The sequence below is a fragment of the Rhipicephalus sanguineus genome, chromosome 1 (genome assembly GCF_013339695.2).
Source record: "Rhipicephalus sanguineus isolate Rsan-2018 chromosome 1, BIME_Rsan_1.4, whole genome shotgun sequence".
Classification (NCBI taxonomy): Eukaryota; Metazoa; Arthropoda; class Arachnida; order Ixodida; family Ixodidae; genus Rhipicephalus; species Rhipicephalus sanguineus.
Genome location: NC_051176.1, coordinates 210,022,982 through 210,036,143, shown reverse-complemented (window position 1 = coordinate 210,036,143; position 13,162 = coordinate 210,022,982). Strand labels below are relative to the sequence as shown.

At 45.1% G+C, this 13,162-nt stretch overlaps 1 protein-coding gene across 1 annotated transcript in view; it reads right to left on the bottom strand.

Annotated features, from left to right (window-relative positions):
- Nucleotides 1–1,044: 1,044 nt before the first annotated feature.
- The window catches only part of LOC119406503 (solute carrier family 23 member 1), a 101,790-nt gene continuing 89,672 nt past the window's right edge, over nt 1,045–13,162 (bottom strand). The window contains exons 11-13 of the mRNA XM_037673250.2: nt 12,419–12,692; nt 10,488–10,583; nt 1,045–2,071 (exon numbers count right to left, since the gene is read on the bottom strand). Of these exons, the coding sequence (XP_037529178.1) occupies nt 1,824–2,071; nt 10,488–10,583; nt 12,419–12,692 (618 nt within the window). The 3' untranslated portion in view covers nt 1,045–1,823. The remainder of the gene's footprint in view (nt 2,072–10,487; nt 10,584–12,418; nt 12,693–13,162) is intronic.

The window sequence follows — 13,162 nt, the reverse complement described above, 5'->3', positions numbered from 1 at the left end:
AGGTAGCGAAACAACCACAGTGCGTGAGTAAGGAAATGTGTGCGCATACGCAGCTGCACACTTTGTTGATGCTGTGTCTGATGATGATGAATTATGATTGAGCCTCTTGTAATTGGTGGGCAGCTTTAAACCACCCACTCCAAACGTGAACCACGTGGTGTCACGTCCATGGTGCCATCCCACGTTACTGACACGCAATATTATATCTCTAAACGTAACTCCTCACGCGACATGGCGACTGTATGGGGTCTGGCGTGGCTCTGGTAGAGTACTTGACTGCCGTGGTGAAGGCCTGGGTTTGATTCCGGCTTGAAACCAGTTTTTTGTCGTTATTTTTTTTGTCATTGCGCGCGATAGCTGCGACGCACACCGGCGGCGACGGACATCGCCACCAAAATTGGATGTTGTTGCTAGCGCATAACAGCTTACGCTGCAAAACTCCATTTAGCGTCATGCGCTGTCTGCAGAGAAAAAGTGAGAGAAAAAAAAACAGCTAGAAAAAAAGCAGAAAGATCAGAAGTGTTCGTTCTTTCTTTCTTTCTTTCTTTCTTTCTTTCTTTCTTTCTTTCTTTCTTTCTTTCTTTCTTTCTTTCTTACTTTCTTTCTTTCAGGTTAACAAACCTAAGAGAAACATGAAGATGCAGGGCTACTTTCATTGAAAATGTCACATTTATTTTACTGCTCCTTGCTCTCTTTTAGACAGATGACAACGAATGCTTGAAGTCTGAACTAGATTAAGCTTTCATTTGCAGAGGGTCCTGTAGTTCCAAATTGAAAAAAAGAAATTGTTACATGCCCAAAGCAAGTAGATAAAGGTGGTATAGATCACGCCATTTGACCTTAGGTGTAACTAGCTTGATTCGACGTTTGCAAGGCTCTTTTTTAAAATCATCTTCATGCTTATTCTCATCTCATTATGCGACAGTGTTAAAACACCAAACGAGATCTAACACAGAATGGTAGGCACGAAAGGAAATAACATGCGTTGTGTGAGGCTGTGAGTAATGCACCAACTCGGCAAAGTCTATATAAACCGTGCACTGGTATTGGTAAAATAACGAGATTTTTGCCGGAGTCAATGACTTCAATATTGTGTACAAGTCGTCAAACAGAAACGAAAGCCGGACTGGCAGTGTGGTGTGGTAACGCTGCCAGCCGGGAAGATTTCAGCTATGGGAGTTTCCCAATAATGCATGGGTCAAAGATCAAGACGTGTATGGTTGAAGAATGGCAAACGGCGCTGTGACTGCAATACATAAGATTGCCAAGTACGCAATATTGTGAAGAATTGCGCGGCTTCTACGCATGTACCGTACCGCGGGTCTCGCTGTATGTGTGCACATCAAATTGGATTTACCAGGCGCGTCATTGTTTGACTGCTCACGAAGCCCCCCTTCGAAGCATCTGAAAGACAGTCCCAACGTCAGAATTGCACTAAACTGCCGGCGAAAAATATTTCCCGATTTCATAAATGCATTTATATACACACTTATTGCGATGTGCGAATGCCGTTCACTGGCCGTTCTTTCACTTGATCATGTGGCACTTTGCTGGAATTTTGTCCTTCGCATTTGTATCTTTGCAGCGTTCATCACCCTCTCCGCGGCGGTTGTGCGCAAGTACTCGTCAGTAGTTGCAAGCGAGGTTCGTGGCGCGCCGATTTGATCTCGAAGGCCCGTGTATTGGGAGGCACGCCTGATAGCAGCTAGGGGCCGAGGCCAGGTGTGCGCGCTCCGGTTGCACAAGGCGCGTAACGAGGGTGCAAGCACTGGAGGGTGAGAACGACGGCGCTTCTTGAGCCTGGCTACGTTGACGCCGGTGTATCAGGCCTCGCTGGCTGCCTTATTGGATCTCCGCGAGAGGGAGCGCACAAACTTAGGTGTGATCCGCTGCAACAGGGCGGCATTGCTGTAGGTCGGGCTGATGGGCAGGTACGAGAAAGCGGCGTTCGCCAGACGCGCCCGAAGGAAGGGCAAGTCGTAGCAGTCCTTGGTGGAGTCCGTGGCACCGCCACTGCCTCCGACGTTGCCGTGATGGCCTCCGGCGGCCAGGCCCCGCTCTTCGGGTGTGCCTGCAAATGAGGAAACCTCGGGGTAAAGGGCGCATCCACAGATATCTCTCTGCATGCTAACGAAACAATGCCCGTTCGGCTGAAAAGTGATATCGAGGGAAAGAGAGAAAAACAAAGAAATATTTAACGGACACAGGCGCTCTTCGGCGTTCCGCGTGGAAGAGTGTTTGACGTGCTCTATGAGGGGCAGCACTAATATCGGGATAACTGGCATCTGGGGACAATTGAGTCACTCATGTCCATTTGGTTGCGAAAGCTGCATATACAGGATGGCTCGAGATGCTTTCGGCAGGTACCTCCAAATTTTATTCCTCTGAGCATAAACGTTATTCGAAGAGAAACAATGAAATCCTGTTTTTAAGCATTGAAGGGGTAATGCACTACTGACGTAGAGAAGCTAAACGAGATATAATTTTAGCCTGTAAGCATTGTCGGTCACACCGGATATAGTTAGTCGCACGACCTGTACATCCGGACATCCCAGACACTAATTTACCTTGTAGTGTAGTAGGATTCTCAAATGACCTGACAGACAGTCATAGGTTTCTGTATTCTGCTTGCGGATAATAGTGGTGTAGTACTGCGCTTCTTGCCTCATATATCTTTTTTTTTTTATTTTCAGCGAAGTTACTATAATGGTGACAGAAAATGTCTTCTGCGAATTGTACGTTGCAAACGCCCACTGCAACTGTCACCTACAAATGTATCAAGGCAACAAAGGACTGTTATAGAAGCGTGGGTAATGTGACAGGTTTGTGGGACAATTAAATAGTTGGGGCAACTAACTAAATTTATAATATAAGGTTTTAAGTTTTATGACATTCACCTCTACGTCGTTGAGACTCTCCCGACTGTATCAAGTTGAAAGTAACCAGAAGTAACGCATGTTTCAGGCGAAGCAAGAAGAAATGTCACTTGCGCACGGGAAATTTCAATTGCGCATGTTAGGCGCGCCGCAGGGAATATCGAATTGTAGGACGGAGGTTTCTTCTGGATCCATGCTTTCAGTGAGAGGAAAAAAGCGATGCCGTTTCCGAATGTTCAATGTAATAAACATTGCAGGAATAAGGTGTGCGAGGGGAAGAAGGCACACAGAAATTTAAAAGTCGGTGTTATATTGGAAACGGAGTTGGAAATTGCTTTTTTTGTGGTGCGGGTGTTGAAAACGCTCATTCGCTCCAGCAATAAAAATAAACCAGTAATAAGATAAACTGTACATTTGCTGCTGCAAGTAAAGAGGTCACTTTTTCTGTTTGATAACTTGCACATGTGGGAGGCCGAAGTTTGAGATGAACTACTGAAGCCAATTTCTTTTTGTACTTCAGAAGGCACTTATGCGATAATGCCAATTGTAAAAACAGTCGAACGTTCAACGCCATCGACAACGACAGAGCAGCTGGGGGTCGGCGTGTGGTTGTAGGCGATGAGGGGAACGCACGAACGCTGCCAAGTCTCGCAGGATCCGGAAAGACCTACCTCTTTGCCGGGAAAGAGCTCAGATGTTATAAGAACGACTACTTCGGGTGCCATTGTTAACTTCTCTTGATGTCTACTTTACTGAAATTTGGTGTTTGACATGGCAAGGTCACAGAACTGTGTACGAAATTTTTATGTGCCTCATCGTTTTCCTTTCTTTCTTTCCTTTTTAATTTGTAATGCGATAATGACGAATGAATACTTTTAATTTTGAATTTGTGTGATGTTTGTGCATTTCTGTGCATTCTGCTGACGAGCAAAAAAAAAAAAAGCCCAAGCTAACCTGTCAGGCAGAAATTAGGTTTCATTAAATACTATTGTATTCAGAAGCGTGAACGGCACGCTGATTCTGAACCAATGAATACGCTTCAGTTGTACAGAGAGTTTTGTTAACAGTATAGAATGTGGACTCTGTATGCTAGATATGAGACCATCACTTCTTTCAAGTCAATAGAGCACCTGCTATAGATATGAATAGACAATATTTCTGATGTAAACATTACGAAAAACAATTAATGAAAGAAGTGAATCCTATTGGCGATTCCGCCTGAGCGCTCACCACCTAGCGGGCGCGCCTGGAAGCAGCATATACAGACTAGAGAAACAAGCGCTCACATTACGACGTTCGCCGAGACGGTTCTGTCTAGTTTTCAAATTCTTGTCATGCCGCCGCGCATAAGCCCGAAAAAAAAATGTGATATCGAAAGAATTTCGTCGTGGGCCGAAGTGCATGTCATCTCGGCATGAAAGGCAGCAACGAATCGTTTCATCGTTTCCCGAAAAAGCAGACGTCGCGCAACGGAGAGCGACGTGAATAGAAACTCGCGCATAGGGAAAAAAAGAATAGTCGCACTATGTTGGTTAGTTCGAAACAGTTCCCTCGTGACGACGTCTTTCTCCCCGGTGAGCAGACCATTAATTCGCGCGTGTGTGTCTTATTTTTACTATCATGCGGGTTTTTTTCAAAAAAAGTGGAGTGTAGTTTCATTTAGGCAAGCGTTTTAGTAAATTAGCGACGTATGCGAAGTTTGGCCACGTTTGTTTTTTTGCAGCACCCTTGTGTCACTAATTCTAAAATTAAGTGGCAGGAATATTCTCGCTGACGCACTTTTTTCCGCATGCATTATAGTAGTGAAGCGGGAAGTGGATTTATGATGAACACACGAACGTTATACGCCTGCTTTTGTTCTGCTGTGTACGCAGACAGTACTGTGTTTTCATTCAACGCAGCGCTTTGGATCGCAAGAAATTTAGGAGCTACTGCAAGTAGCGCTTGTTCCAGCTTTGGAACCTGCTTTCCGCACCGCGAGGTGGCGTTACGACACTGCGCACATCGCTAAATTCTTTTGCCATAGATCGTTTACAATTAAGTGATGCATTTGTACTTGTACAACTCAATTTTCTCAATATAAGCCATCATGAATATCTGGAGAGTTAACGCGGTTAATTAAAAAAAATGCCAATGCACATCTCACTCGCATGTAAACGGCGAGCTTTTATTGTTTTTGTTTTTCTCCGTGAAATGAAAACTAGGTAGTACAACACGAAAATTTCGGACTTGCAGTGAGTGTACTTGACTGCTGTCCTAACTCTGACTCTTCTGCCGCATATAAATGCTTGCACCTTTCGGAGAGACCTACTACGCATGAACACTTGCATTCTTAAACCGCCGGGTCACTTGAAACGCTCTTTAAAATAAAAAAGGAATACCTGATGTGGCTCCCCAAACAGGCTGGACGTCGGCATGTACAGCGCTACTATTTCCACTCTTTCGTCATTGAAATCCTTCGGACCTAATAATATAAGGTGACTGGCACCAAGCACCCCTTTGCCTTCGACGAAACACTGCGATTCAACGCCGCAGTCAACAAAATTCAGCACAGCGCTAAGCGAAAGTTCTGGCGTGACCCTGGATATCGTAGCCATCGTTCTGTATTTGAGCAGTGTTGCCAGCACAAGCAGCGTATTTTGGACTTGCGAATAGTACACCCGTGAGCAAAAGTATACGGACCACGGGAGCGCGCGTTGAAATTGCCGTCTGCGCTGTCTAGTGGCGAGCTGTCTGCAGTCGAGAGCATTGCGCTGTCGAATGCGCAGCCAGAGCAGTGCTCTTGACAGCTGGCTACTCAACATGCACTAGACGGAGCAGACAGCTATTTCGGCACGCTTTCCCGTGGACCGTGTACTTTTGCTCACGGGTGTACATGACAGCAAACTTACACTGAGAGCAAACGCCCTGCCAGCTACTTCGCAACTCGTTTTACTATAACTTTTTAAAAACAGTGTTAAAGCTTCGCAGTGCTGGCCAAATTAAAGGTTTTCCAATATGTATGCGACATGTTCTCTACATTATCAGAGTAGCTATTGATTTTACTTTTGTTGTAGTATCTTTGCGTGCACAATCATGCACGAAGGGCATCACGAGTGTAATAACATGTGAGAAGAAAAGAGAAAGTGATTGACCACTCTGTCGCGATATTCAATGTTATCTGAGGAGTTAACAGCACACGAAGGCCATCAACGTCAGTGAAATAATATCGTGTTACACTATAGATGGCCAAAAAGTTCACTCACACCATTAAATATCTCTTAGTTCGGCTTCTACAGAGCCACTCTTGGAGAAGCAATTCACGGTGCTTTCCTCTCTTAAACGTTCCAAGGTATTGGTTGGCCTCTTTGCTAATATTGTGCAGGAGAACAAGATCGTTTGTAATTTATTCTTACGAAGAGTCCTTGAATAAGGAATTGTTTCGAATACGGAGGCCAGGACAACAAAGCTAACGTATGCATATGAGAAGCTCTTTTTCTGCTAAACTCTTGCACAATCTTGATATTGCCGCCTGGTGTGGAAATCCGCCTCATGGAAGACGAGGGAATATAAAAGGAGGATCTACGCATCGGCTTCGTGATTCCTACACGCTCTCGCCAACTATGTTGCACCATACAATAACAAACATTTTGCATTTTCTTGATGTGTTTTGTCGTCTGGCTATGTGGCAAGATTGGTAAAGGTGCTGTGTATCATCCTAGCATAGAAGCACATGTACCGACGTCCGAATCAAATCCAGCAGCCTGGATGTCCGTGGTGAGCTTATGGCCACCCAGTTAACAAGGCAAAACGACGGATGCGAGGCCTGCCACGTGGGCTGGAATAAACGCCAACAGAGGAAGTGCAAGCACGTCATGTCGAAATGGAAAGTCCGTATGTGCAGCGGTAAGCTATTGCAGTCTTCAGAACCCTCGGTGCCAGATAGTTTCCATGGAAATTTATTCGAAGACGTGGACAACTGTCTGGTCCCATTTGATTGTGTTGCCGAATTCTTTCACTGGGATGACACCACGAAGGTAAGGAACGTGCATTTTGGTGGTCGGCGCCCACTCGTGACATGAAAACAAAGTAAACTTCTTGGCGTTTTGGAGCGAATTCGGCCGCTGGAAGCTTAAAAGCTGAACTAGCGCCAATCGCAAAGAACGAGCCAAACGCACTCTCTGTTCGCGTATTCAGATGCCGAATGAGACTTTAACCACGTACAGGGAATATATGGTATGCTTTTTTAAACAAGTGGAACTTGCCATGACAGAGGAGAAAAAGCCGCGTCACTTGATGTGTCGACTTTCTTGCTAGTCTTATGCGGGATTCTCAAGAAACTGTCGCCGAGTACTTGAGGTCATCGTGATACTGAAGGCCCTTCACCCGCGACCTGCTCTATTCGAGCGGCAAGTGAACACAATGTCAGAGGCGCACACCCATTCAATTCGAGAAATGGTTCGTCCTCTCGTGCGAAGTGAAGCGCAGTGTGTCTACGGAGCGTGTCACTGTGCGGGCAGTTCCACTGGCAACATCGTCCGTGTGCGATGAGCTGCAAGAAGGCCTCCTACCTGCGTGCCGTTTTTCTGTTCGTGCACAACTCGCGCCGTCGTTTACTCGAGAAGGACGACATAATTCCACGTAATTTTCTAAAAGATACTCGCCGCACGTAACCATTGATTCGTCCAGGATATGAAACAGAAAAAGTGGCAACCACATGATGGTATAGCACTAAATTACAAAAAGGAAGAAATCGCAGTTTTTTTAGAATTGAGCTTCGCAGTTTAAGAAAAAATTATTGGTGGTCCCCATTTCGAACCCGAGACCGATGTATTACCGGGACGGTCGCCACACCATTTGAACTAATGGGGCCGATTCACAAATGGCAGGGCGGGGCAGACTCAACTTGAACGCACTGGCTGCATTCTTACGGTTTCGTTATCATGCAGCATTATGCTACTATCGCGTATAGAGGACAATTATTTTTCGTTTGACCGCGCTGTTCTTGCAGGTTTTGCGGCGGAAATAATTTGCCATATTCTGTGTCCATGACACAAACTGAAAGTAATCGGACTACGCAACTGCTAAGCATGCAGTGCAGGATGTGCGTACAGTTTACCAAAATTACGAACGTTCCCTTTTAACGACAGTCATTAAACTGCAACATGGTGGTACGTTTGCTTCAAAGCCACTCCAACGGGATCACATGTACAGGTTAACAGTCTCTCTGTGACAGCGTATGTTTCCAAGAGCAGTGGATACACATTTAATTATTCGCTAAGTGGCAACTGAGTTCAGATTTTTTTAGTAAAAAGTTTAGAATAGGTGTGTGCTTTTAAATTACCCCCAGCGCAGTTTTGCAAGGCGCGTCGTTTCGCTTAGTCTAATGTATCTGCGGAAGCATGTGAACGCATATGTACATAGTTTGCAGTTTACGCGGCCTGGCACTTTCATGAAACTTCGTTATTCCTTAATATTGTCGATGTCAAAGAAATTTGAAGTGTGATGCAAAGACTCTTTTCCTTTCCCATTATTATTCACCTTCCTCAACGAAAGCTTCGCTCGGAACCCCGCTAGTGCCGAGATCAGCAACGCAGGAGGACGAATGATGAGGAGTGAATCGAATTGGTCGAAGCGAATTCTTAGATGACACGGTTTTGGTTTTTCCACTACATCGAGAATGAACACAGAGACTATGATTTATCGAAAGCTTGCTTGAATTTATCTTTATGATAAATACCGTGTTTGAACGCATGAGCTGCACGAAAAAGGCTGACTTCTGCGCTCACTCTAAATTGGCCATGTATAGGAACGCATGCGTGTTTATTCTTACGCCACCGTTGAAGCGAAGTAAACATTTCAAAAAGATTGCTGCATCGGCGCTACGTTTTTGTATAAAAGAGTCTTCACACAGCACATAGGGGCGAGATTGTCGACAGTCGGGCTCAAAGGACCGGCCTTTCTGAAACGAGATTTTTATCCCCCAACCCCCTATCGTCGCCGCGCACGTTTTATTCACTGAGAGAGAAGGAGAGGAGAGATCGTTTTCTTACGCCTACCTTCGTGCCGAAACACATCTGCACGTCGCTGAAATCGCGGGCTCCTTTTCGAATAGGCCACGAGACGTCAAAGTATGAAACAGCTGTTTATATTTTTGGCTCAACGCCATGTTACATGCTTCTCCGTGCGTTTCTTGGAATGAAGTTTGAAAGTGATGTTTACGGAAATGCAGCCGTAGGGCGCCAGAGTAAGAACCGTCTATTTCTTAACTGCCGTGTATCCTCGGAAAGGCGCCACAACAAGGACTTTATTGAAAGAATTTTGAGATAAACATGTAGAAAGCCAGAACAAAAAAATATAGGAGTTGTGCTTGTTGCATAGGTGAAAACATAGGCGAGTCCGGTTGTCTAAACGGCACAATAAAAAGGGGTAGCGTAAAGACAGGGTGCAGAACATTGACGAGCCGCGTGTAGACAGACAAAGACGTGCAGAATCGGCTAAGATTCATTACGCTGTTTCGTCCAAATAAATTCGAAACCAATGCGGGCCTGCATGTGACGTAGGGGGGGCGACATGTTAATGGTACACTGTGCTTTAGCACAGCGGCGCGCCGAAGGAGCCGCACTTTGAAGCTGTTGATTTTACTGTCGGCCTGGTCCAGGAGAGAAACCATTTCCTCTGAGCACTCCTTTCGTTTCGCCTCGTGAAGGAAAGCTCACTCTGATTTCACGCAAGCGCCAAATCGATTCGTCGCTGTTATCACCAGGCGAAGCGCTGCGTCTAGTTCGGGTGGCTCCCATTACGTTTGCCTGACAGCACCCAAGGAAAAAGGAAATGCAATCAGTTTCAACACGTTTTCTTGCGAAATCGCAGTCATTATTTTAGCATTTCGCCGCCGTGCACTATACTCTTTCGCAAAACATTGCAGCGGCAAAAATTTATGAGAATTGCGAGGTTTCCAAAGAGTCTGACAATCTGGATTTGTGTCTTGGGAGAAAACAATATTGATGGCTCCTTCAAGGATGACATAAGAATATGCAGCATTACATCGAAATTCGATCCGAGATGGCTTGACAGATTAAGTTCACCGCAGACCGTCCTTTTTTTCTTGTTTAATACATAATAGGAGACGCTGGTGCTTGGTGATTACCGGTTTTTATGGATAAGTAGGGATGAAACATACTACAGCGCTGTGTGTTAGAACATTCAGCGAGTTGGAAACTTAGAATAAAAAAAAAAGAGAAGAGAAATGTCAACTCGAATGCAGTGGTAGTTGTTCCGATATGTGTGCCCTCACAAGAGCCCACAGTATCCCGGGCTTGCTTTCTGGCATCCGCAGCTGAGCGGTAACAAAATGAAGGCGCCGTAAAATTGTTTATTCTGCGCAGAACACTACTGGTGCTCGAAAACAAGTTCAAACGTCTCCGCAGATCATGCCAGCTGTTTCTTTGGAGCGTAAAGTCCCACACTTGAGGGATTCGTTAACGGTCAAAGCACACGTAGAATCACTGTATGCATATGCGTAATGTGGTCGCATGAAGCGATGTTTACGCTAAGAACCCCGTATATGGCATAACAGGCTTAATATAATGCTGCGTAGGAATACCAAAGTGTAAAAAAAATTGTGCTCACCTGGTATTGTGTTGTCGAGAAATATTCCTAAGAATCCACCAACAAACATGCTCGTACTGAGAAGAATCACGATTGTCTGGTCCAGCACGTCATAGCCTGCAACGTGCGGAAACAAACATTTGAGTAGATGCACAAACGGTAACTGTATTCTTTTAGATACAAAAACGGCATCAGTGGAATCCGAGAGAAACAAACGTTTAACGCTGCTGCACAACGCAATGAAGATTAAACGTCCCCAACCTGTTGTCTTGGTTATAGAGTTGAAACTCAATTTAACGACGTGGTGACCACGCTACAATTATTTCCTTAAATCGGGCAAGAAAGTTGCCAGGAGGTGATCAGTAATATCTGTCGCACAAACCATGAAATAACGAAAGCAGCCACCGTAGTGAACCTGTAGGAACATTCACGGGGACAATAAACCACTGCCCATAGCTCCACCAGGTACGTAAGAGCGCTGCTGTTGAGTCCATTGTTCCGTGCATGGGCGCGGCGTGCAGCCTCGTCAAATCAAGCTAGGGCCGTAACCAGGGCGCCTAGATGTTTAACGAGATATCGTTAGAGCGCACGCTTGAAGAGAGTCCCGTCTGTGACAAATTAAAAGGAAATCACTGCTTTTTACTGATTTATTGCAGAAAAAACTTCGTTAAATCTGGTTTGGTGCCAGGTTAGTTTCGTTAATATGGGTTGATGACAAGATAAAGTCTTGTGGGTACCTGAGGGGGAATGGAAATATTCTCATTAGATCGGGAACTTTGTACAATCGGGTTTTCTTAGATCGAGTTTTAACTTAGAGACAACAGAGGCCGGCAGGTCATTCCAGACTGTGCTTGTTTTTGAGACAACCGTATTTAAGTTGATGGTGTTGTGACCCGTTGGCACATAAATCTTGGACTGATGGTCACCGTCGAATAAAATAAACGGTGGGGACAGAAAAAGAAACACTCATACAATCTTGGGCTAAAGGGAAAATTTACGGTGCTGTGAAAAGTTAGGCAGGCTAAGATGTGCTTTCATTTGACTAAAGCTATAAGCGCGAAAATAATTGCGTAAGCTAAAGCGAGCGTCTTAAGGTTTACAGTGGCTTGTAGGTGAAAATGTGCTTGCTAATATTTGGCCTCAGGTACCTCCTGCGTGCTCTAGTTTGAATCATGACGCAGCGTTTTGTATAAGGTTAGTTTAAGATTAGTGACAGAAATTCCAGCCTAATGTAGCCACTGGTGACTATTACTCATTGCGCAATTCATGTGCACAATTAAATACAAGAAAGCTTACAGATATACGAGCCGAAGTACTTGTTAAATTAATTTGCGTTTAAACTAGTGCTATTAAGGAAGTAGATGAGGGTGACGTCGCGGGTATGAAAGTAGTCTGTTTTATCTTGGACTTTTTGCCGCTGATAATGCTATCAAGAGATTCCTAACTTTAATTTTAGGCTTGTTTTTAAAGAAAGTGCAGTGCTTCCCGAGCAAAAAATGACCAGGTCCTAGAATACTTTGTCAAAGTCAATAATGTGATGGCGAGCCGGTGTGAAATTTCTAAGCCATTCATAACGACTACCTGTGGTACATCATGCTAGCTAATAAATCAAAGCGCAGTTAAGTTATCAGGTGTTGCAATAGAAAAGCTCCAGATGTCTTGCCCTTTCACCCTGTAGGTGGCGGCAACATTTAGGGCCACACTTCCCTTCCACAGTACAGGGTAACCAACCGCTCTCAGCACTGGTTAACCCCCTGCATTTATTTTGTCCTCCTACTACTCCTCGGCCTCGGGCTATACACTAAGATATACGGCAACGCGATTGTTTAGTGTGTATCAACGGGCATTACGGCTCCTTGATACGCAATAAAAAAAAATGAAACGAACAGTAGGAACAACAACACGTGAGGCACACCGCTGTGATGAGGCATCAGAAATATATCGACTAGTACCTGTCTTGATGGCATCAGGATTGCGACTCGTCCAGTGCGACACCATAAGGCCGAAGAATAGCGATGATCCTAGCACGAAGAGGTTCCTGGACGAGTTGAGGTCAACGCACTGCGCGCTCGACAGCCCGACGGCCGCAATCATGGCGAACATGACGCAGAACACGCCACCAATGATGGGGTCCGGGATGGTGGCGAACAGAGCGCCTACCTTTCCCACAACGCCGAAGCCGATCATGAAGACGGCCGCCCACTGTACCACCGATCGACAGGCCACCTGGAACAACACAGGCGAAAAGGTTCTTCAGCTTCACTTGTTCGATCCATGAGGACCCTGGTAGGATGCGGCCGGCACAGCTATGTTCTCACGGCAATGGAAGATTAAATTTTTTACTTCTGAGCACGCGCTAAGTAAGCTCCACTGAAGAAGTGATGGTGTAAAATGCATGGCTGTAGAAATGAGCGTTTGACCGAGTTGGTTACATTTCATGGTGAAATTGCAGCGCACGCAAGAGACGCAGTGATACGGACAAACGAGCGCCTATCGACTGTTTATTTTCGGAAAATACATAACATATAAGTACCAGCTGTATGCATTAAACATGTGCAAAACAAGTATTGAATTTTAAGACTATAAAAAAGAATTCGCCATGAAGTCTTGTTTTCAATACTTGTTTTGTACATGCCCAATGTAGATAGTTGGTGCTTATATATTGTCTTTTCCAAAAATAAACAGTTCAGTGATAA